Below are 24,640 nucleotides of genomic sequence, written 5' to 3'. Positions count from 1 at the left end.
CTTTGCTCTTAAAGGAACTATCAGTAACATATCCGCGGGCGGTCGGTCTACTTTCCACTTTATTATTCTGTGTTACTTGAAAACACCCCCGTCGAAGTGCCTCAATTTTGAATGGTCTGAAGGAACCTTAGGGTAAAAAAATCACTCTTTTTTGGCTTTGCTTATCCGTTTCTTTATTTCCATTTTGTATACAAAACATACAACATAAACGGGAAAATTTAAGCGCTCGAGTGCTTGAAATTCATTTGCAATGCTCAGCGTTTTTATTTTGTTTATTATGACAAAAAGTTTACGGCTATGCCTTTGGGATTTCGATGTCGAGATCCAAAGTGCTGAGGCCACAGAATAGATCGCTTGCGATACCGATATGTATCCGTTATATTATACGTACATTGTACATACTCAGAAGCTCCATTAAACGAAGTAATATTTTCCATTACAGATAACAGTCGTCGACATTACAGTCGGTCGTTCAGCAAGGCTGACACAGCCGCTTGGGGCCACATTTGCTAGCTTATAAGCTATAGTATTTGATACTCCACGTTGCTTAAAATTCAGCCCAGTTCTCCCTATAAGTATGCATCGCAGTCCAGCCACAGATCCCTAAAAAAAACAGTAGAGAATGATGTATGATGATGATGAAAACTATCTGAACATACGGATTGAAGAAGGGCGAACGGAGTGGGTACGTTCGCTTAGACGAGGTTAGCTCGGCTGGCGCAACCAAATACTTGTCCGCCCGCTCGCTGGCCGGTTGATACTTGGCTGCCGCCACAGCGTTGAATATTCTTGTGCTCCATATCTCCTTTTTCGGGGTCTCGTCCGGCGACGACTTTGGGGAGACAGGAGCCTCCGGGGACGCAGGCGAGTCTACAGATATTTGAGATTCGGGATTGGCAGTAGTCCTGCTCGGGAAAACCATCCCGTGTTTGACTTTCATATGCATCAGGAGGAAGGTCCGCCGTTTGTAACGTTTCTTGCATGTGGAGCACTTGTACTGCTTCGGCACATCCTTCTCTATCCGATTTGCAAGCGGTTCTTTCCCTCCGTGGAAGCGGCTCTCATGGTATCTCAGCGACTGGCGGGTGCTCAACAGCTTTCCGCAACAAGCGCACTCGAAGTGACCGCGATTGAAAGCATTGGGGGGTTTGGATATGATCGGCACCGACGATCGGGACTTCCCTGCACCAGCATCCTGAATCGGATCTTGTGCCTGAGATGGGGGATTTACGAAGACCGGAGGTTCCTCCACAGATCTGGGCATTGTTTTTGGCACACATAACTTTTGCACTTCAAGCGGAGTATGTTGTTTACAGGGAATGGCGCTGAGCATTGGTTGAACAGGAAACTCCAGAGGAGAGTGCGGTGACATGGAAATTTTCTGGGGCAGTTCGACAGGCCGGTGTCCAGAAAATTGCAATGGTGGCTCATAACCCGTGTGTTGAACAGTTAAGTGCATGTGTGGTGGCTGAATCAGATTCTGATGAACCGCTGGCAGCTGAAACGGCCCTAGTGGTTCGAGAGGCGGTGAGTAATGATCCAGGGGTGGCTGACTGCCAAACTCCATAGGATTACTATAGTGAGCATGATGATGACAATCAATGGCCCCTTGATCGATGGAATGGATTAAGAGCTGATCTATTGGATGCACGAACGGCTGATTCATGGGCTCAACAAAGGGTACCATTAACTGCGGAGGTTCCTGCTCCTGCACACGTCCTATATTCCAGGAGTGAATTTCCGCTGCATGTTGGGTGAGGTGCTCCTTGAAGGATTCAATGTCATTGAAGGGCTGTTTGCAGAGGTAACACGGAACACAGAGCACGGTTCCTTCGGGAACATTTATATGTTCAATGCGAGCCAGAAGCTCTTTGACCAGCGGCATATCCATGGGATCAGTGGGTGAAAAAGGTGGGGAAGGTATGCCGGACGGAAATTGCGGGTACATCCTGGCGTGATGGCCAAAGGCTTCCGTTTGGCGATGGTTGTGATGATGATCTATGTGCTCCGTCTCTATGATCTCTACATCGTTATTACTATCGGCGGTCATGGCTCTCTTCGATTGGTGGAATTATAAACAACTGTGTGTACGGTCGCTTTCAAGTTAAACTCACTACGGGACCGGCAATGCTTCTTTACAGTTAGACTCGATCTACATGCATATATGTGTATGTATGTATGTAAATACAACGCTCCAAAGCCCAGCACACAACTGCGCAGCTCGACGTCTCGCTGCGGACTGAAATAAGAAAAGGCGATCACATTCTATTTATACGACTTCCGCTTAGAATCTTACTTGAGATAAGGGTGAACAAAAAGGCGTTTAATTTTTGCATCATCTTATGCCAATCATTCACAGTCCAGTCCCTTCAACTGAACTGCTTACAATAGTTTACTGATAAGCCTTTATTATTTTCTAAAATGTCTCGGTTGTATAGAGGAGCAATGTCAAAAGTGTGTACCCTTTTGTGATGCCTACCATGCCTTGTGGGAACGCAGGTATAAAAGGACACCCAGAGATAAGAACGTTTATTTTCTTATATATACGTATGTCAGTGCATATGAATGTATTTACGTCACAAATTTACTCCTTATTCGATAAATTAGGACTTCAAAGGTTGAAAAATTGTTTGTCCGACTTTATTTTTTATCCAAAATTTTGATTTTAAAACCACAAATAATTTTTCGTGTTTATTAATGTCTCTCGGGAGTTCATACCTGGCTTACATGAAGATCGCTTTAGTCCATAAAAACACGCATGAACGTGCTCGAACTGTACTGTACCTTAGGATACACATGTTTTGTTATTTGTTCGTCCGCTCGGAAAGTACTTTACCCTTCACGTTTATTCAAACGTTCGGTTACTCATACCAACTAATTATAATGTTATTTCTTCCAACTATTGACAGTGTGCCATTGTATTGCTATTGTGCTGTTTCGGTGATGTACATATGTATGAACATTCAACTGCTACCCTACATAATTTACAATCATGAGTCAAAATCCCTGAGTTTCACCGCCTCATTAATTAGGCCGCATAATTGCTTGTAGATCCAACCAGCTTAATATATCAAAGATCTGATACCACATGGCTATGTCGACTCAGCTAGTCACCAAGTCTCCTTCAAAGATGTTGCTCAATACCTTTTATCATATTTTTGAGGGGCTTTTTCAGGCGTAAAGAACAATACGACCTGTAATTTTTATTGTATTACATAATAAAAACTAAAGAAGATATGGTACAGAATTGAAAGAAATGAATAAAACTTTGAAGTAATCACTAATTTTAAGGCTGAACAAATAACTTAAAGGGGGACTGAAACTACAAATCTAGAAACCTTTTTTAAACAAAATTTGTTTGTATTTTTATTGAAACTCGATTAATGTAAGGTGGACAATACCTTCTGCATGGAATAAACTAAATTTTAGCAATTTTTACACAGGACTAGACCATCAAGATTTTTGTACAGTTTTCAAAAAGTAAAAATTTTTGCTTGGATTTAATTCCATCACATTTCACCATGAATTCTTAATTTGATTAAGTTTGCGTGATTGTGCAAACTACTCCATGACTTTTTATAGCATTACCGCTGTAGTATTAATGGAATTTTTGAAAACACTCATGTCTAGTATTAGGTGTTTTTGGTTTTTCACCTTTAAAAAGGCACACTCTTAAGAAATGCAAAGCACTTTATTTCAAATAAATTTCTTATCAGTTGAATTTATTAATAAAGCATTCCTAATTCCCGACAATAGGAAAATTTACTTCGTCAAGCCGAACCTTACTTACCATTAAAATTAATAGATAATTAAATTTAATCATTTTTCATGTTCATAATTTCTTTATTTACATAATAGTATGACCGATGTTTCTTAAAGGTACGAGGCAAAGAACATTTGCATACGCTCTTCAGCAAGTTAGAGATGTCCTTGTCGATTTAAACGGCTAAAACTAACGTATAGGGGGGCAGATTTAATTTTAAAAAGTTTAATTTCCATTAAAATATTTAGTTCTATTATAATGGTCTCTGCGAGGGTACACAATTCAAAATTTTGGGTTGCCTATATGAACCCTCTTATCAACATTATTTAGATTCATTTCTAGAAGTCAATTAGAGGTCATTAAAATCTATTAAAAATGACTATATAATATTAATTGGTGTAGAGATCTTTCCGCAGTTGTTTAGGTGTTGCATATTTATTTTCTATTTTTAACCTATTTGAGATATTTCCTTGTTGATAAAGAATCGATATATTCGACTTTCATATACCTGTTAATCATTAAAAGGGAGTGTAAGAGAGATTGAGACACGTAAGAATAAAATTATATATACATATATAAAAGACATATTTTATGGTATGTCTCTATAGGGGTTTGTTATTATTTTTACGGGATGCTACGTCCACAAAAATGTTAAAACATATATTCAATATTTAGAATTGTGGGTATGCCAATTTTTGTGGCTCGTGGGCGTTACAGTGGGCGTGCATTGCAAAAATTTGATAAGCACAGATGACACTGGAATCTCCACGTTTAATAGGAACATTTTAGCCCTTTCGAACGACGGACGGCCAGTAATTATAACCGTTACTCGTAGAGTAAAAGGGTATACTAGATTCGTTGAAAAGTATGCAACAGGCAGAAGGAAGCGTTTTCGACCATATAAAGTATATATATTCTTGATCAGGACCAATAGCCGAGTCGATATGACCATGTCCGTCTGTCCGTCTGTCTGCCCGTCCGTATGAACGCTGTGATCTCAGGAACTACAAAAGCTAGAAAGTTGAGATTAAGCATACTGACTCCAGAGACATACATAGACGCAGCGCAAGTTTGTCGATTCATGTTGCCACGCCCACTCTAACGCCCACAAACCGCCCAAAACTGCCACGCCCACACTTTTGAAAAATGTTTTGATATTTTTTCATTTTTGTATTAGTCTTGTTATTTTCTATCGATTTACCAAAAAACTTTTTGCCACGCCCACTCTAACGCCCACAAACCGCCCAAAGCTGCTACGCCCACACTTTTGAAAAATGTTTTGATATTTTTTCATTTTTGTGTTGGTTTTGTAAATTTCTATCGATTTGCCAAAAAACTTTCTCCCACGCCCACTATTACGCCTACAAACCACCAAAATCTGTCAGTGTTTAAGACTCTCCTTCTCCCTTCCACTAGCTGAGTAACGGGTATTAGATAGTCGGGGAACTCGACTATAGCGTTCTCTCTTGTTTTACAATAGTTTAAAATCAACTCGCAGCAATTTGAGTCCTTCGGCTAAGAGAGTTTCGAGAAACTCATAACTAAGCACCTCATACACATCACTTTATGTGGCAATGTGGGAAGGGTTTTCCACTAGAAACCGTAATTATAAACGAATAAATAACGTTCGTTCTTGAACACAAATTAATTTTTTCCTTGGCAGTAACTAACTAACCTTTTCTAAGTGTTTAGACGAATACGAATATATTTAAAGACTTACACTTTTGGGCTCCGTTCATATCTTGTAAATGAATCGAGAGTGTTAAATTTATATTTAGGATTTTGTTTTCTAAGGCGATATGGGTGCAGTGCTCAAAAACATGTAATCTAAGTGCACACCACATGAGTCAGCCACTTGAGATCGTTCCCCGCCTCCTAAAATTAGTCCCTTAGTGGGAGACCTCGATAAGGCGGGGACTATTTAGGCCATTTACTTTAAGATGCGATTCTCATGACACCTACTGAAACCGGAATATATTTCTAAATAAAATCAGTTTCTTACAAAAACTCAATGAGAAAAGTCTTATTATTTTGACTCTCTTTCACTAAGAATAACGAAATTATAAGCAGTGACTATCAGTCACTGAAGACCAAGTCTGTTATTATACCCGTTACTCGTAGAGTAAAAGGGTATACTAGATTTGTTGAAAAGTATGTAACAGGCAGAAGGAAGCGTTTCCGACCATATAAAGTATATATATTCTTGATCAGGACGTCTGTCTGTCCGTCTGTATGAACGCTGTGATCTCGGGAACAACAAAAGCTAGAAAGCGCAAGTTTGTCGATTCATGTTGCCACGCCCACTCTAACGCCCACAAACCGCCCAAAACTGCCACGCCCACACTTTTGAAAAATGTTTTGATATTTTTTCATTTTTGTATTAGTCTTGTTATTTTCTATCGATTTACCAAAAATCTTTTTGCCACGCCCACTCTAACGCCCACAAACCGCCCAAAGCTGCTACGCCCACACTTTTGAAAAATGTTTTGATATTTTTTCATTTTTGTGTTGGTCTTGTAAATTTCTATCGATTTGCCAAAAAACTTTCTGCCACGCCCACTATAACGCCTACAAACCGCCAAAAGCTGTGTTTAAGACTCTCCTTCTCCCTTCCACTAGCTGAGTAACGGGTATCAGATAGTCGGGGAACTCGACTATAGCGTTCTCTCTTGTTTTATTTAGTTTGAGGAATCGAGATAGTAGTGCACCACTTGATTTAATTTTAAATTGAGAGAGAACGGAGTACATATTTATACCCGTTACTCGTAGAGTAAAAGGGTATACTAGATTCGTTGAAAAGTATGTAACAGGCAGAAGGAAGCGTCTCCGACCATATAAAGTATATATATTCTTGATCAGGACCAATAGCCGAGTCGATATGACCATGTCCGTCTGTCCGTCTGTCCGTCTGTCCGTCTGTCTGTCCGTCCGTATGAACGCTGTGATCTCAGGAACTACAAAAGCTAGAAAGTTCAGATTAAGCATACAGACTCCAGAAACATAGACGCAGCGCAAGTTTGTCGATTCATGTTGCCACGCCCACTCTAACGCCCACAAACCGCCAAAAACTGCCACGCCCACACTTTTGAAAAATGTTTTGATATTTTTTCATTTTTGTATTAGTCTTGTAATTTTCTATCGATTTACCAAAAAACATTTTGCCACGCCCACTCTAACGCCCACAAACCGCCCAAAGCTGCCACGCCCACACTTTTGAAAAATGTTTTGATATTTTTTCATTTTCGTATTGGTCTTGTAAATTTCTATCGATTTGCCAAAAAACTTTCTGCCACGCCCACTATAACGCCTAAAAACCGCCAAAAACTGTGTTTAAGACTCTCCTTCTCCCTTCCACTAGCTGAGTAACGGGTATCAGATAGTCGGGGAACTCGACTATAGCGTTCTCTCTTGTTTTTATTTGTAATTCTTGTTCCTAACAAGATATTCTGCTAAAAAATATGCAAAGACTGAGTATAGACTCTTTATTTCTAAATGAAAAAATATTATAAATATTTTGTAAAGCTTTAATCAAATGTTTAGGCTAGGTTTTCTAATATCCTTATAAAAATTATTATTAAGCAGCCACAATATACATATATACAGCTTTTCTCTCAATATTAAAAATAAACCTTAAAAACATTCCAAATAATCATCTTGTTTCATAGCATATTTTATTGCGTTTTTTTTTAAATATTTGTCGCTCTGTGAATTGATTCAAGCTTTCATGTTCAGGCGAAAGATTGAGCTTATAACCAATCCAATGTTGGCAGATCTTGAAGACTAGACTATTTGGATCCTTAGATTTTAGCTGAAAAATTTGATACGAGATTTACAAATTATATAATTTAGTAATAAAAGTATTTGTTTAATCGCCTAATTTTGAAAATAAATATAAAAGTACTATCTTGGTTTACCAGCTAAAATCCGACATCACAGTGTTAGCGACCTACCGATGAAAGAACAAATATCAAGTGTGTGTCACTTACGCTTTTAATAGACATATTTATATTCGGCGAATAAAGCACTTTGAAGGCATCAATTAAGAAAAGTGTTTAAGCTTTTACAAGCTTGTTTATTCGTTGTTTAGAACGCTACAATTTGAAGTGACTAGCTAGTAATGTGACATTGAATTTTGTGATAAATTTAGTACAATCGCTTGTAGGTCGTCAGTAAAACGAACTAAATACTAAGCCTATTCCTTAGACACAGGTTTGCAGGCGATCATGTACACTGGAAAAAGTCCCTTGGGAAAGTTTTGTTGTTTGACCTTGCGCACAATGCGAAATCCGGCTTCCTTTAGGAAGTGTTCGTAGCTATCCAGAGGCCAGGTAACGGAGGAGTCCTCCTTGTCCTCCACCGCCTTCTTCGAGCTGCTCACGTTTTCCTTCAGACAAAAGAAGGCTCCGGGCGCCAGTCCCTGCTTGATGCGACGAAAGAACGAGACCAGGTCGCGGTCTGTGAGATGACCCAGCACCCATTGGCTCCAAACGAGGTCATACTGCTGCGAAGGCGTGAACTTTTGCAATCCGACGTTGTAGATGTGGCCCACCTTTCCACGGCTCACGTCTTCCGAGGTGCAGTACTCCCGTGCTTTCTCGGCAAAGGCAGGATCCTGCTCGACGAGATCCACGCAGCTGAAACGTGGGATCAGGAGATTCCGAGTCACCCGACCGATGCCAGCTCCGCAGTCGAGGGCCAACCTGTTGCCCGGCACGCGGATCTCGCGCAAGAACACATTCGATCCCTGTATATCGATGGCGCTGATGTAGCCCAGGCCGCCAAGCATCCCGTTGACAGTAGCCGGAATCTCCGACCAGTACTTCTGAGCTTTATTGTAAAACTCGGGCTCCGGTGCAGCAACTGTGGTCGCACTATCGCTGGAAGAAGGGGATGCTGTCTGGGCATCGGAACTTGCGGCTATACTGCTGTCTTCCTCCTGCTTCACCAGCTCCTGGACCTTGTCTGTGGTCTCGTCCATCATCTGTAGCTTGTCTGAAAGCTGGGCTTCTAATGTAGTCGTCATTTTCGTCAGGATTTTGAAGGCCGCATGCTTTGTTTTGTTTTAGTGAGATAGCCAGGGCTCCTAAGCACGGCGGGCCATTTGGGTTTTACGAAAGAGTGGCAACCCTCCCCAAATCAGCTGTTTAGCAAGCGACAAAATTATCGTTTTGTTTATGTTACTTATATTTTTTGTTTAATTTGTTCATTGTCCGGACAAAATGACTCTCGATTTGGATGCTAAGAAAGATGACAAGTTGCTGATCACTACCATACAGCAGGAGTATAAAATTCTGGCCGAATAGTGAGTTTTCAGAGTACACATGTAGATTACTAGGTGGTGTAAAACTAAACAAATTTCATTTTTTATGTTTTAGCAAAATGATTGAGTCTGAGAAGTTGAGTGGCATATATGTGATACCCAGTTATGCTAACTCCTTGCGTTAGTCTACCCACATAAATCCTGTAAGCACTCTTTCGCTAATTTAACGTTTTTTATAGAGTGGTTCGGAGTCTTCTTTGGGCGACAGGGCTTGTATATGGAAAGTGTTTTTCGGTTCACAATTTTGCTCCCAGATCGTTTTCCCGACGACAAAAGCCTTCCGGTGAGTAGGATCGACAATAGAGCAAGTGGATATAACTTTACAAGTCCCTCTTAGACCATAATTTTCCAGCAAGATGTGATTCATCCCCATGTGTGTGCGTACACCCACAGTTTGGACGTGAGTCACGCCTTCCCGGAGTGGCGCTGTGGAGAGGATCATCTTTGGCAGCTTTTAAAGTACCTGCAAGCCATTTTCGCCGATCCCTTGGACAGTATTCGGGGCATTGAAGTAGATAAACTTAAAAACAGCGAGGCTGCAGAGCTGCTGATAACGAACAAGGAGGAGTATGTGACTCGCGTACAGAAAAATATCAAGGAGAGCAAGGACCACATATTCGACACCCCGCCCACTGAAGATCCGCACTATATAGTATTCGAGAAGTTTCAGCAGGACGTGCACGGGCCCGTTCTGGAGCGCATCAAGGCAGGGAGAAGCAAGCAGACGGAGTCTTCGGTGCAACAGGCAAATGGTGGACATGCAACTGGTCTATCATGGGTGAAGGAGGGCGAGTTTAAGCCCCTTAGCATTGAGTAAAAGCAATATACATATACTCTGTAAGTTATAACCTATCGTTGTCTCAATTTTAATCGATTAAAGTTATACAATTACTTACACTCCTCGTTCATGGGAAACCGCTGAGTGTTGCAAACCCACTCGTTCTGCAGCTCCAATCGTTCTCCGTTCCATCGGAAATGGGTGGGGGAAGCCTCGCCAGCCGGGAACTCAAAGTGCTGGCTGAGCTCTATGGCTAGTTTAGAGCGGACTAGGCCTATTCCGCCCACCTGTGGCGTCGCTGGATGATAGACCCTTCCGGTTCGCGGATCCATGTACAGTTTGTGGGGTTCGTAAGGCAGGGTTAGGACCGGCCCCGAGTGCGCATAGCTGAGCGCCTCCTTGTCGTCCTTCCTTAGTTGTTCAGTAAACACAACAGGCGTGTCATCACATCTAATAAAATTCCTTTCACGGCCACAGAGGGAAATGTATGGAAATTCGCTTTCATATCTATTTGTTTTGTTCAGCCGCAGGCGGTTGAAAAAGAACTTGAGGAAATCTTTCTCCTTAAAGCAGCTGGTAAAGTTTTTCATCTTTGCATCGTCCAGAAAAAGCTGCAAAAAATGTTATGCGAATTCAGACACAGATTTACAGGTGAAAGACTCACCATTCCCTCATGATCGATGAAGTAAAAGTATTCACGTATTTTTGGCTCCGGAGATTGACCTTGGTTATACTGTACGTAACGACAAGATGTGCTTGGAGGTCTAGCGAATTTCAGGTTTATAATGGATCTAGAACGTAGTATAAACATTGTTTTCAAATCTAAGTTTTTGGGCTTTCTCATAAGCAACAAAAACAGCTGATTTTTGTTTACTACATATGTAGGTAATTGTTCAATTAAATTTTCTCGTTATCAATTCGAAGTTTTTGGGGTTGCTGATTTCTCACAAGACTATGAATATGTTTGCGAGTATTTTTTCTTCATTCGCATATTTTGGCGTCGTGGAAAAGTTACCAATCATATACAAAATTAAAAACGAAAAACACCGAATTTAAACAAAAACTATGTGGCTGTCTATTGAAAACGAAATTTGGTCAAAAAGCTCGTGTTTGGTTTAAAGGAGCGAAAAGAAAACCACTGAAAAGTATGCTAACTTTTTAGTTAACGGCACATTCGTTTAAACAACGTTTTGGTTTTATTAATAGGTACATAAATCTGTAAATAAATTGTAAATAAATTTGAGTATAAGAATTATTTTTAGAAATATTACATTAACATATGTATACATACATTTTTAAAGGTAATCTTAAATTTTTTCTGATAATGTATAAAACAATACTAAAAACATTTTATTTATTGAAGAGTAATAGTTTTCGTCAAGACAAGATAGTTTGTATAGAGTGGTATATGGTGTTAATAATAGATAACTTGAAGGTCGCTGCGATGAGGGTGTTACTTCACTTTTATCATACATATATCTAACGTTCCAATATAGAGTAGTGTCGAATTTGGACTTTGATATATTTATTCTTTGAAATTTAATTAACTTAGTTTTTGCTTATCGCAATACTTGTATTTTTGTCCTTAATAAAAAAAATTTGTATTCCATGGCTCTGACTTTTTATTGTCTTGCACCGCAGAAATCTTGGGGACCGAAACCTTGACAAAGTAAAACATTCGCATGCTTAAATCATAAATCGGAGCAGTTAAATCAAATTAAAATGGTATCATTGTCTGCATGAGCAAGTTAAAGTACCAAAATAAGCGGCACGTGTATGAGATACTGTCTTGGCTTTGTCAAAGCAGCGTAAAAGCAGCGACAACCGAATACTCTGCTTTAAGTAAACCAATAATAAACTTGCATTGAACTGTAGGCCCCATAGAAGATTGCAATCCCCATTGAGGCAGGGTATGTATTAAAGTTTAATTCCCCGCCTTTGGAACTGATAAGATATGGTATGTCCAGTAATTAGGAATGACTGGCTGGTTTTGCACCATTGGCCTGATAGATTATGAAAGATTTCCATTCAGACGGAGGCGTGGCCCTCTTATCTGCTCACCAATACGCTAAAAGTGTGTGGAATCTTTTTTAGAGTTGGTAGTTAACCCAATAGGTTGCTGATTTCTTCAATCTTATCTCCAAGCTGCAGCTTTAATGATTTTCATTCTCCTCTAGAAGCAAAGTGTATTGAAATGAGGAGTCTTAGTTGTCTTAGTTATAATCATCTAATCAGCATAAAATAGTAGATTAAAATTCCAAGTAACACACTTTATCGCACCCAGATACCCTACACTCCCCCAGTGCAGCATTATCTGGCATAAATTTTTATCTGTATTGTATCTGCCGACGCTCGTATACAACATCATTCTTGTTGGGCACTCTTTGGGTCTTTCGGTCTGGCGATAAGACTGCCCAGGTTTGTTATGGCCACAATCGCGCGTGCCGCAATATAAAAATATAAATCTCAAAGCCACCGATATAAACATGTCTACCTACATATGTATATCGTATACATATACCCACCGGCAAGATCAATCTGCTCAGTGAGTCAATACTGGCGATAACGGGGAGCGTATTAGTACTCTCTCGTATCAGCGCCAGATCTGGACAGCCACTTGGAGTCGTACGATTCTTCCGACTCGTAGACCCACCGGCTGTTCATATAACAAGCTCCACGCGTCCGATCCCGATCCCGATTCCGATCCCGACGCCCAGACCATTCGAATTCACTGCACAACACAACACAACACAAGCTCATAATGTTCTGAAAGTTTCCACGAGCATAATAGATCTATATCAAGGGTGTTTATACCCGTTACTCGTAGAGTAAAAGGGTATACTAGATTCGTTGAAAAGTATGTAACAGGCAGAAGGAAGCGTTTCCGACCATATAAAGTATATATATTCTTGATCAGGATCAATAGCCGAGTCGATTTGGCCATGTCCGTCTGTCCGTCCGTCTGTCCGTCTGTCCGTCTGTCCGTCTGTCTGTCCGTATGAACGTCGAGATCTCAGGAACTACAAAAGCTAGAAAGTTGAGATTAAGCATACGGACTCCAGGGACATAGACGCAGCGCAAGTTTGTCGAATCATGCTGCCACGCCCACTCTAACGCCCACAAACCGCCCAAAACTGCCACGCCCACACTTTTGAAAAATGTTTTGATATTTTTTCATTTTTGTATTGGTGTTGTAAATTTCTATCGATTTGTCAAAAAAAATTTTGCCACGCCCACTCTAACGCCCACAAACCGCCCAAAGCTGCCACGCCCACACTTTTGAAAAATGTTTTGATATTTTTTCATTTTTGTATTAGTCTTCCAAATTTCTATCGATTTGCCAAAGAACTTTTTGCCACGCCCACTCTAACGCCCACAAACCGCCCAAAGCTGCCACGCCCACACTTTTGAAAAATGTTTAGATATTTTTTCATTTTTGTATTAGTCGTCTAAATTTCTATCGATTTGCCAAAAAACTTTTTGCCACGCCCACTCTAACGCCCACAAACCTGCACTTCTACTAGCTGAGTAACGGGTATCAGATAGTCGGGGAACTCGACTATAGCGTTCTCTCTTGTTTTTTTTTCGATTTCCTATGCCTGGCAATCGATGGAACGAGGGGAGAGGTAGAAAGGATGTTTTTGCAAGGATTAAGGACATTAAAGGTAAAAAGGGATCTTGGGGAATAGGCGTTATTCATAAAGTTCGTTCGTTTTCAGTAGGCTATTTCCATTCGATTATTCGTCAGTAAGATTTCAAATTTTAAACGTTTCGAATTATCTTTTGGCCGCTATTTATAAATTACTGCTCATTTCAATTTATATCTATGGTTCGAAAAGTAAAGTAAGTCTATAAAATGTGGTGGAGTTTTCGGGCTTTCGGGAGCTGTGCAATTTTGGGGCTGGGAGCACAGCTGCTCCTCTCCACCCGCCTTTCCTCTCTCCGGCTTCCAATGTCAAAAGAAAGTTCTCTCGTGCGACCGGCATACGGCGACGAAAACAGCTTTGCGCTAGGCCAAAGTGCGATGATGTTCCAGTCACTGTACTGGGTACTAATGGGGCATATCCGATCCGAGCTAATCGAGTGACAGCTAGATGAAAGCCTCAGTGATTCTATATTTCAATGTGTTATATTAGAAGTGAGGCAAGCAAGGCTACAATGTACGGTTTTTAATACATAATTACTATAATATATATACATACTTATTATATTATATTTTCTGGAACAATTTTAAAAACTGTTTAAGAGGTAACATACGCTCAGTCCGCACATTTCACTCGAGAACAAATCATTGCCGGCAGGGAGCACGCGCAGACCTCGAAACTGCGAGAGGAGCCGCAGAGATTGGGAGCGGGAGCGCCACCGAGAACGTTCCCAGCTGAAACCACCACGACCACTCTCCACGGAACTAGTCGAAACTTTCGAGTTTGTGCGCTCGACCAGTCCAACAGACAGCTTTGAAGTGAACGGTTCGCGAATTCCTGGGCAGAAAGACGGCATCGGAGAACCAGAGTGCAGCAGAGCAACCGTTTGCGAACTCGTGCTGTTCTACCTACTCTGACCAAAACCATTTCAAACCAAACCAAACCAAACCAACGCAACCCCAAGCCCAAACCCCAAACAAAAAAAGGGCCGCCAAGTTGACAAAGCCTCGAAATACATAGGATACATAGGAGCCGTGAATTCGTATGTGCTGAGTTCGGTACATAAGTCAAAGAACCCACGTTGACTCACGACCCGTTTGAAATTGTTTTGTAGTGCTGGAGGAGCCATTACCCACTTTACGGAGCCGCCAGGACCACGAGGATACTTTCGCTATCAATAAGTAAGTCGCCGGTCGGTCGGCGGACCAAGGCCAAGCAGACTGCGTCTATCGATCAAGTGCATAGCCATTTAATTGCATAATTTGTGCTCAATTTCTTTTTCCACTCGGTTCGGTGGGTTCCTTTCCCCAGCCCTTTCTCTCCGTCGTATCCATTGTAATTTGCCAGCGTCACTCTCTGGCAGACATGTGTTAATTACATTTTATTCTATTCTATTCCATACCATACCATGCCATACCATGCCATACCATACCATACCATACCATGCCGTACCGTACCATACCCCCATGCCCAAACACACTCCCAGTCCCAGAGAGGGAAATGTGGCTGTTTTATTTTCGGACTCATCCCACTTTCTGCCCAATATTTATGACCTTCTTATGGTTTCGCCATTGGGGAAACGTGTTTGTCGCACGGCCAGACCAGCTCACATAGATCCATAATCTATACGTATTGTTCGCGATTACTCGGAAATTATCTATTATGCGCAGTGTGATCAGGGATTGCGATCGCGGGTGACCCGAAATTTAACCAGTTTATGGCACAGTTTGATTTGTTTGATTGCTATTAATTCGCCGGGACCAGCACTCCGTCGTCACATATGTACATATATGGAGAGCTGGACCCGGACTAGTCAATGTCAAAGCTTCGTCTCTATCAGCTTTTCATTTGGCGTGATAAGGTCTAGAGTCTAGCCTGGCTGCTCAAGCAAATATAAAGTTTTCACACGAGTGCAGGATTTGAACCTTTTGCTGGTAAAGAGAGAGTTTTTCAATAGCACAAGAGCCTGGGCTTCATAAATTAATGGCAACTAAATAGCATAAACTTAACTTGAGAAAATTGTACTCATGATTTTACTGTAGTCCACCTCCTTATCAGTTATTGTTATTAATGTCTATTTTTATAGCTCGCAATGCGGATTATATAACTATAGGTCTGGAACCAAAATTCTCAGTGTCGCTGTTGAACTTAGTGTAAATTAAATCTTCAATCCTTATTAATAGTCTATGTATGTAGGTAGTACAGAATGCGGATTATATAGCTTAACATCTGAAACCAAAATTCTCCTTAAAACTTATTTAATGAAATCGTGTTTCAGAATAAAACTAATGAACGGAAGTAGCAAAGTCAATATTTTATCCTCACTTTTTGGCGACAAAATCAATGTACATACGACCCACATTCAAAAGCGACTTTGACCTTAGCAGCTTGTCGTTCAAGATCATACGTTTATAGCACACACAAAATCATAGCACGCACATTTCCCTGTGCAAAAGTTTGTGAACAAAAGCAAAGCGTTCAAGTGACTGGGGCATTCCAGTACTATTACTGGGTAGTTAGTTGGGCTATCATGTTATTATTACATAATCGCTCATTCCGATGTGCAAACACAATCGGGCTTTGGGTGGGTTTCTGGCTGGGTTTTGGTTGGGTTTTGGTATGCCGTGTCAACAACGTTTTCGTGAAATTGCATGAGATTGGCCTGGACTGCGCCTACTTTTGCCCTAGAAAATATGAGGGAACACACCCAGTTAACAAGCCACAGGATAATTGATACCCCGTAAATATTGGCAGAACTACAGCACGAAATTAAGCTTATGCCAAAGGTGCTAAAGTAATCCCAGGAATACCTGAAATAAACCCTGATTTGCATGCGAAAATACGTGTTATTTTCACATCATGCTAAACATTTTTAGTCATACATTCTTTACTTTATTCTGATACTAATGCGCTTTAATTTTTAAACACATTAGGGCAGCCAATGCGCTGGTCTTAAAAAAGCTTAACGTATTATTGAAACGTATATAGATATAAATTTTTTTATCGCGGATCAATATTTAAATGATATATTGCAAATCCTTTCAATTTCTTACTAAAGCGATAGGAGCAAAGCTTCCGATTATAATTTCCGCTTGCGCCTGAGATTAGATTTGCTGCGCTCCAAAAATACCAGTTTCAAGACTTTTATTAACCTATATGTGTATATAATCATTGCATATTCAAGATTATTTCCTTACAAATGTGTGCTTTCAATCGATTCACATAGACTTCTCACTCCCCTGAATCTTTTAGACTGCTGATATTATAAAGCCTATCCAATAAGATAAGGCAACTTATAACGCAAAACTATTCCATATGCTCTATTCTGAAGACTTCGTTTCGAAACCTCGAGCATAGTATACAAATGTGGGATGTCGTTATCTTGTATCATTAATGGCATCTCAAGGTCTGGCAGTCGAGTGCTTCTTCCGGTTATAAGGTGACATTGGGCTTATCTTCCCAATAATATTACCAAGGGGTTTGAGCAAGTTTGTCAGATTTAGTAATTTATAGCACAATCGTGAGGTAATGTGGTGCAAATTAACAGAATTATCAAACGAAATTGATGTTAACAGAGGGAAATTTAATTAGAGTGAACCAAACTAAAGATTTCCATCACGTCGCGACTATTTATAGACTTCAAACATGGGGGCCCCCAGGAGTTCCATATAAGTGTGCACTCCCACTGGGAATGATAATATTTACTACGGACCGACCTCCGAAGTGTTAATAAAGCGGGCTTATCGTCTGCTCATTATCTGCACCTGTGTCACACATCCAATACATGTGTCAACATTGGTTCTAGAATCTAGATTATCTATGGACTCCTGGAACCCCTGGACCCCGGGAACCCCACTATCGACGGGGCATGCACTTCACGTGCGGGTGCGCCGACCCACCCATTTAATTGCAACTACGAATGGTAAACACTCCAATTTGCTAGCCCAAAATAGAGTCGATGGGAGGAGTGTTATCAAATCGATTTGTGTCTAAAGGAACTCATTTGGATTTTGTTCTCCTGACCAGTTCTCTACCAATCTGCTTTAGATTCCTACTCACTTTAAGTAGGTTTCCGTCTGGCATAGAAAGTGGACTTTGTCAACAGGTTGTTTTCGAAGCACAGACGAGCCCCCACCGAGGTCTACGGACTAGAGAGTACTCACTGTTTGAGTCCGATTTGGATCCGGAATCTGAATTGCAAAGCCGGTCTCTGACGAACCCTTGCACCACTAAGCGTCTCCGTATGTCCATCAGTCTGTTTCATCGCTGACGGTGACTACAAACCCCATTTGAATCGCTGATAATGAGCAAATCAACCTAAAAGCTAACAGACATAAAAATAAATAAAATATTTTATGGCATGTGCGGCACAAGCAACTGACAACCAACGGACTGTGGATACTCTCACCTTAAATACATACGTACCTTAAATTATGTGCTCTATAGTATATGCTTAGTTCGAGATTGGGTTTTACTCAGTATAAACTGACACTATGACACTCAGACACTTCAACAAAAGCTTTAAACAATATGGAGAGCTAAGAAAACGCTTACATATTTCTAATATTTACATGTGTATATACTGATGAATTAAGTTGTGTATATGGTTATTAATCTGTGTTAATCTACATATGTGTCTTTTCTTCCCCGACCACTGTTGATCCAAGCAGTTAGAGCCACTGAAAATATCTAACTTCAAGTGCGAAAACGTGCTGCAGAAGTAACTAATATTTGTTGATCTATTACTAAGCCAGCTAATGTACGTAATGATTAAAAAATAGGCAGTTTCAATACTTCAATTAGTGGAACTTTTCGGAGCTTAAAAGCAAAACCCAAGGGAACACAGAAACTGAAAAACTGGCATTTAATTGTACAAGTTTGTCGTGCATTTTAAAACTCGCTTTGAATTTTGATCACGTGAGTCAACTCATATTAATGAGCAGACCGATTGTTTTGTTAAGTGGAATAAAACCAAAGTAGCAAGCGATGGACTTTGGTCAGAAGATTATAATTGTACTTAGGCCAACAGATGAGGTCGGAATTCTAGAAACCCATAAACCGATCTCATTTTTGCAACCACTCTTTACTCTCAAACTAAGTCAAAAATAAAACACTGTACACTACATTTTTTAAAAGTAATTAGTCGTTGTAGCCCGCTGTGTTCTCAGATTTCCAATTGCAACAACTTCAAAACGAGACCTTCTAGATCCGCTTGTTTGTTTGTTTTGCGAAAGTAATGTCGATAACCTTAAGGCATTTGGCAATCGAGCTTTCGAAATAAACAAATAATTAACGCGTTAAATGCAATCTTTCGATTGTAAAGCATTCATTATTATTATTCATTATTTTCCCCCTTCATCGCCTCTTATTAAACCCAAATATTGGCGTGGATAATTTGAGGTTGTTAAACCGATTGTTTTTACTGTTAAAAAGTTGTTTTATTTCAAATTCAGGTTTCAGTGTTACAGTTACTAAAATTATAATACGTTCATAAACCAAGACTCCACATAGTGAGATGAATTTCCAAGAATTGAGGGGATTAAGGGCCTGAATAAAATTTTTAATAACTTTCACTATCTAAATATGTCTGCTCTTTCTTGTAGATACATTTGAGTCCAAGGCGGGATCACTATGTTCATTCCGGCCGCCCAGTCCGCGTACAGGACGCTGCGCAAGACGCAGCCGCGTGTCCGGCTCAACGCCTTATTAAAAAATGGCTATTCCAGCAAGGTGAGTTACTCAGATGGTGTCTATTTAAGCGTGGTAGAAATCCATCCACTTTTTCAGGTGGAATACAAGCCCATCCGGTCGGTGCTGGTGGCTAACCGCGGTGAAATCGCCATCCGAGTGTTCCGTGCCTGCACAGAGTTGGGCATTAAATCGGTTGCGGTCTACTCGGAGCAGGATAAGATGCACATGCACCGACAGAAGGCCGACGAGTCGTACATAGTGGGCAAGGGTCTGCCCCCCGTGGAGGCCTACCTCAACATTCCAGAGTTGATCAGGGTGTGCAAGGAGAACGATGTGGATGCCGTGCATCCCGGCTACGGGTTCCTTTCAGAACGCAGTGACTTCGCCCAGGCGGTAATTGATGCCGGACTGCGTTTCATTGGCCCCTCACCCGAAGTCGTCCAGAAGATGGGTGACAAAGTGGCGGCTCGTGTGGCGGCCATTGAGGCGGGTGTGCCCATTGTGCCCGGCACCGACGGCCCCGTGACCACCAAGGAGGAGGCACTGGAGTTCTGCAAGAAGCACGGCTTGCCCGTAATCTTCAAGGCCGCTTACGGAGGCGGAGGTCGCGGCATGCGCGTCGTTCGCAAAATGGAGGATGTGGAGGAGAGCTTCCAGCGAGCCAGTTCCGAGGCCAAGGCCGCCTTCGGCAATGGAGCGATGTTCATCGAGAAGTTCATCGAGCGACCACGTCACATTGAGGTTCAACTGCTGGGAGACAAGGCCGGGAATGTGGTGCATCTGTACGAGCGCGACTGCTCCGTGCAGCGTCGCCACCAGAAGGTGGTGGAGATCGCACCAGCGCCGCGCCTGCCCATTGAAATTCGTGACAAGATGACGGAGGCAGCAGTGCGTTTGGCCCGTCATGTGGGCTACGAAAATGCCGGAACCGTGGAGTTCCTGTGCGACGAGTCCGGCAACTTCTATTTCATCGAGGTGAACGCCCGTCTGCAGGTGGAGCACACGGTCACCGAGGAGATAACGGGCATCGATCTGGTGCAGTCGCAGATCCGCGTGGCCGAAGGCATGACCCTGCCCGAGTTGGGGTACACGCAGGACAAGATCGTGCCGCGTGGATATGCCATCCAGTGCCGTGTGACCACCGAGGACCCGGCCAACGACTTCCAGCCCAACACCGGTCGCTTGGAGGTCTTCCGATCCGGCGAGGGTATGGGCATTAGGCTGGACAGTGCGTCCGCCTACGCCGGAGCTATCATTTCTCCATACTACGACTCCCTGCTGGTGAAGGTGATCTCTCACGCCAGCGATCTGCAGAGCTCCGCCTCCAAGATGAACCGTGCCCTCAGGGAATTCCGCATTCGCGGCGTCAAGACCAACATCCCCTTCCTCCTGAACGTGCTGGAAAATCAGAAGTTCCTGCACGGCGTCCTCGACACCTACTTTATCGATGAGCACCCGCAGCTGTTCAAGTTCAAGCCCTCGCTCAATCGTGCGCAGAAGCTGATCAACTACATGGGTGAGGTTCTGGTTAACGGACCCCAGACGCCTCTCGCCACCACTCTGAAGCCTGCCATAGTGTCGCCCCACGTTCCCGAGGTTCCGCTGGGTGAGTTTCACGCCCCTTACCCTCTAGAGGATCCCCACTTAAATGGCATGTGCTTTTCGGGTTCACGCTTGCTTGTGTGGCTACCACTTAAGGCAATCGCCTCTTTCCGAATGTTTCAGGTATCCGGAACAGGCGGTAGCGGGGTCCTCTCACGAAGCATTTTACATCCCGATTAAAATCTATTTTATATAAGAAAGATTTGATTATTACGAGTTGTAATAAGTTGTAAGCATAATCCAGGAATTTAGTGATTTAGACTTAATTCATACCCATATCTTTTGTCCAACTTGGTACACTGCTTCGTGTAAGGACCCTAGCGATATTGAATCTATTAAATAGATGTACTATCAATAGATAGATATATTATACTATCAATTTAATAGATCCCTTATGCACTTGTTTTCAAAAGTAATCAATGAAAAGGCATGTTTGTTCCACGCATCTCCTGTGAAGTGTTCTTTGCTTTTCTGACATGCTTTAATCGAACCTTTATGTTTTTACTCTTTCAACTATCAATTTTTGTTGCATCTGTTATTAATCAACCAATTCCGAATCGAAACCGCGTTCGCAATCGAATCGGCATTTGCAAAACACCAAACCAATATCACACACCTATGTCTGTACCGACACCAATCAACAACGATTCAAAATCGCACAACACACCAAACCCACGACCACGACCACGACAACGCCCACTCCGCCTCTTCCACATGTACCGCTCCCATGATCGATCTCATATCCAACGAATCGTAGATCTGTCCCCGGAAGCTATAGAACGCGAAGAACGTGGCGAGGCAAAAGGTACGTTTACTTATTTATCCCGAAATCACCCAGGACATTTGTACATACGAGCATCTATCATGTCGGTTTATGTCGAAAGGGTATCCAAAGGTGCTCCTAACTCTTTATGATAAATTAGAGCAATAGTTTATACACAATTAAACTCAAATAACTCAAACCAGATACAAAACACCCTTTGGGAACACCGAGCTATAGACATATTAATATAGATATAATACACTGCTGTGATTTGGTGTTTCAGTGTGATTGCATTTATCGTCATTTTTGGGTTTAAGCTAATTCTATTCATAACAGGAAATCAATTGTATTTTTTCATTTTTTGAAGTATGCAGCTTTGGTTTTAGCAGCTTTGGATGTTCAGCTTTTATGTATTAAATTGGTTTTAATGTTGTAAAAGTAGATGTCCCATATTTAATGAGATATATTCCCGTAAAAATATTGGCCTATTTAAGCCTTATAAACGGGAATATATCGTCTCGCCTAAAACAACATACTGATATGATTTTATCGTGTATGCAGTTACGGAACCACCAAAGGGACTTCGCGAGGTCCTAGTGTGCGAAGGTCCGGAGGCCTTTGCCAAGGAGGTGCGCAGCCGAAAGGAATTGCTGCTCATGGACACCACTTTCCGCGATGCCCACCAGTCGCTGCTGGCCACCCGCGTCCGTTCCCACGATCTGCTGAAGATCTCCCCCTACGTGGCGCACAAGTTCAACAATCTGTATTCGCTGGAGAACTGGGGCGGAGCCACCTTCGACGTGGCCCTTCGCTTCCTGCACGAGTGCCCGTGGGAGCGCCTGGAGGAGATGCGCAAGCGCATCCCAAACATTCCCTTCCAGATGCTGCTGCGCGGAGCGAATGCCGTCGGCTATACCAGCTATCCGGACAACGTGGTCTACAAGTTCTGTGAGCTGGCTGTCCAGACCGGTATGGACATCTTTAGGGTGTTCGACTCGCTCAACTACCTGCCCAATCTGATCCTCGGCATGGAAGCCGCCGGCAAGGCGGGCGGCGTGGTGGAGGCGGCCATCTCCTATACCGGAGACGTCAGCGATCCCAAGCGCACCAAGTACGACCTGAAGTACTACACTAACCTGGCTGACGAGCTGGTCAAGGCGGGCACCCACGTGCTTTGCATCAAGGACATGGCTGGTCTGCTCAAGCCCGAAGCCGCCAGGTGAGTCTGAAGGGGATTTCTGTTAATCCTGTTGTATACTATTTCGTTTCCATTCCTTTGAAGGCTTCTGATCACCGCCATTCGCGACAAGCACCCCGACATCCCAATCCATATACACACCCACGACACCTCTGGAGCGGGAGTGGCCTCCATGCTGGCATGCGCCAATGCCGGAGCTGATGTGGTGGACGTGGCCGTCGACTCGATGAGCGGCATGACCTCCCAGCCAAGCATGGGAGCCGTAGTGGCCTCCCTGCAAGGCACTCCGCTGGACACAAACTTGGATCTGCGCACGGTGTCGGAGTACTCCGCCTACTGGGAGCAGACCCGCACCCTGTACGCTCCCTTCGAGTGCACCACCACAATGCGGTCGGGCAACGCCGATGTCTATCTCAACGAGATACCCGGCGGTCAGTACACCAACCTGCAGTTCCAGGCCTTCTCGCTGGGTCTGGGCGACTTCTTTGAGGACGTAAAGAAGGCCTACCGTGAGGCCAACCTGCTGCTGGGCGACATTATTAAGGTGACGCCCTCGTCAAAGGTGGTAGGTGATCTGGCCCAGTTTATGGTGCAGAACAACCTGACCGCCGACCAAGTGCTGGAGCGAGCAGAGGAGCTGTCGTTCCCCAAGTCGGTGGTGGAGTACTTGCAGGGCTCTATTGGCATACCGCATGGTGGATTCCCTGAGCCCCTGCGTTCACGAGTCCTTAAGGACATGCCCCGCATCGAGGGACGTCCGGGAGCCGAGCTGAAGGACTTGGACTTTGACAAGCTAAAGAAGGAACTGCAGGAATCTCACTCGTGCGTCACCAACCGGGACGTCATGTCAGCTGCCCTCTACCCGCAGGTGACAAATGATTTCCTGAACTTCCGCGAAAAGTATGGACCCGTCGACAAGCTGGACACTCGAATCTTCCTCACTGGTCCCAAGGTGGGCGAGGAGTTCGACGTACCTCTGGAGCGCGGGAAGACGCTGAGCGTGAAAGCTCTGGCTGTATCCGCCGATCTCAAGCCCAACGGTATCCGCGAGGTATTCTTTGAGTTGAATGGCCAGCTGCGCGCGGTCCACATTCTGGACAAGGAAGCCATCAAGGTAGGTTCAGTCATCAGTCATCTGTAGGTAATGAAATTCATAACTATTCTTTTCTTCCGCAGGAGATCCATGTCCATCCCAAGGCCAACAAGTCAAACAAGAGCGAGGTGGGCGCCCCCATGCCCGGAACTGTCATCGATATCCGCGTGCAGGTTGGCGACAAAGTGGAGAAGGGTCAGCCTTTGGTCGTGCTCTCAGCCATGAAGATGGAGATGGTGGTGCAGTCGCCATTGGCGGGCGTTGTCAAGAAGCTGGAGATCGCTAACGGAACGAAGCTGGAGGGCGAGGACCTCATTATGATTATCGAATAGACAGTGCTCCGAATAAGAATGTCCATTGTCCAAGCTGCCACCGCACATACCCAATGTAAAATTAAGTCAAACAGTGATAATCTTAGGGATTCTGTCAGTTCGATTGACCATAAACTGTCCAAAATCGCATGTGTCTATTTTTATATGAATCATAATCATTCATGATTCAGTGTTTCCAGGATCAATCGACCATCAGTAACTGGTAAAATTACTAGCTGTCCCTGCCAAAATAGATCGAATTGTATAAGTTTGAGCCCAAGTATATTTCTAAATTTGCCTTTCCCGCAAGTCATTTGAATCAAATTTGTACGATTGTAGAATTTTTAATTCGCAAACACCTTTGTCGAGATTCCCCTTTAGTAAATACGTAAGTGGTTATTAATGTTATATTAACTATTGTGTAATAAACGTTATACAAAATAAAAAGTTACGCGCTTTTTTCCTTGGTGTGCAATT

The 24,640-nt window shown here is 42.8% G+C and overlaps 5 protein-coding genes across 8 annotated transcripts; 2 read left to right on the top strand and 3 right to left on the bottom strand.

Moving 5' to 3' along the window:
* Window positions 1-145: 145 nt before the first annotated feature.
* On the bottom strand, window positions 146-2,239 carry LOC120458430. Its single transcript, XM_039646072.2, has 3 exons — window positions 2,115-2,239; window positions 660-2,056; window positions 146-603 (listed from the first exon to the last, which is right to left on the bottom strand). The coding sequence occupies exons 2-3, from the start codon at window positions 2,048-2,050 to the stop codon at window positions 570-572; spliced, it is 1,425 nt and encodes a 474-aa protein (XP_039502006.1). The 5' UTR covers window positions 2,051-2,056; window positions 2,115-2,239; the 3' UTR covers window positions 146-569.
* A 5,563-nt stretch (window positions 2,240-7,802) lies between these two features.
* Window positions 7,803-8,814, bottom strand: LOC120458396 (alpha N-terminal protein methyltransferase 1). Its single transcript, XM_039646019.2, has one exon. It carries the CDS (start codon window positions 8,784-8,786, stop codon window positions 7,956-7,958), a length of 831 nt encoding a protein of 276 aa, XP_039501953.1. The 5' UTR covers window positions 8,787-8,814; the 3' UTR covers window positions 7,803-7,955.
* A 109-nt stretch (window positions 8,815-8,923) lies between these two features.
* LOC120458398 (protein crossbronx) lies at window positions 8,924-9,978 on the top strand. The gene is made up of 4 exons (XM_039646023.2): window positions 8,924-9,065; window positions 9,139-9,203; window positions 9,263-9,366; window positions 9,421-9,978. The coding sequence occupies exons 1-4, from the start codon at window positions 8,983-8,985 to the stop codon at window positions 9,898-9,900; spliced, it is 732 nt and encodes a 243-aa protein (XP_039501957.1). The 5' UTR covers window positions 8,924-8,982; the 3' UTR covers window positions 9,901-9,978.
* LOC120458399 (UPF0598 protein CG30010) lies at window positions 9,915-10,934 on the bottom strand. Its single transcript, XM_039646024.2, has 2 exons — window positions 10,526-10,934; window positions 9,915-10,472 (listed from the first exon to the last, which is right to left on the bottom strand). The coding sequence occupies exons 1-2, from the start codon at window positions 10,703-10,705 to the stop codon at window positions 9,972-9,974; spliced, it is 681 nt and encodes a 226-aa protein (XP_039501958.1). The 5' UTR covers window positions 10,706-10,934; the 3' UTR covers window positions 9,915-9,971.
* A 2,751-nt stretch (window positions 10,935-13,685) lies between these two features.
* LOC120458394 (pyruvate carboxylase, mitochondrial) lies at window positions 13,686-24,610 on the top strand. 4 transcript variants are annotated; one of them, XM_039646014.2, is made up of 8 exons: window positions 14,293-14,547; window positions 14,620-14,686; window positions 19,109-19,235; window positions 19,293-20,802; window positions 21,556-21,603; window positions 22,123-22,780; window positions 22,844-23,873; window positions 23,936-24,610. In XM_039646014.2, the coding sequence occupies exons 3-8, from the start codon at window positions 19,137-19,139 to the stop codon at window positions 24,182-24,184; spliced, it is 3,594 nt and encodes a 1,197-aa protein (XP_039501948.1). In that variant the 5' UTR covers window positions 14,293-14,547; window positions 14,620-14,686; window positions 19,109-19,136; the 3' UTR covers window positions 24,185-24,610. The 4 variants fall into 4 exon arrangements, with proteins under 4 accessions (XP_039501950.1, XP_039501948.1, XP_039501951.1 ...); XM_039646016.1 differs by lacking the exons at window positions 14,293-14,547; window positions 14,620-14,686 and adding an exon at window positions 13,686-13,704; XM_039646017.2 differs by lacking the exon at window positions 21,556-21,603.
* The last annotated feature ends 30 nt before the right edge of the window (window positions 24,611-24,640 follow it).

This window comes from Drosophila santomea, chromosome 2L (assembly GCF_016746245.2).
Source record: "Drosophila santomea strain STO CAGO 1482 chromosome 2L, Prin_Dsan_1.1, whole genome shotgun sequence".
Lineage (NCBI taxonomy): Eukaryota > Metazoa > Arthropoda > Insecta > Diptera > Drosophilidae > Drosophila > Drosophila santomea.
This window is presented reverse-complemented; position numbering and strand designations above follow the sequence as displayed.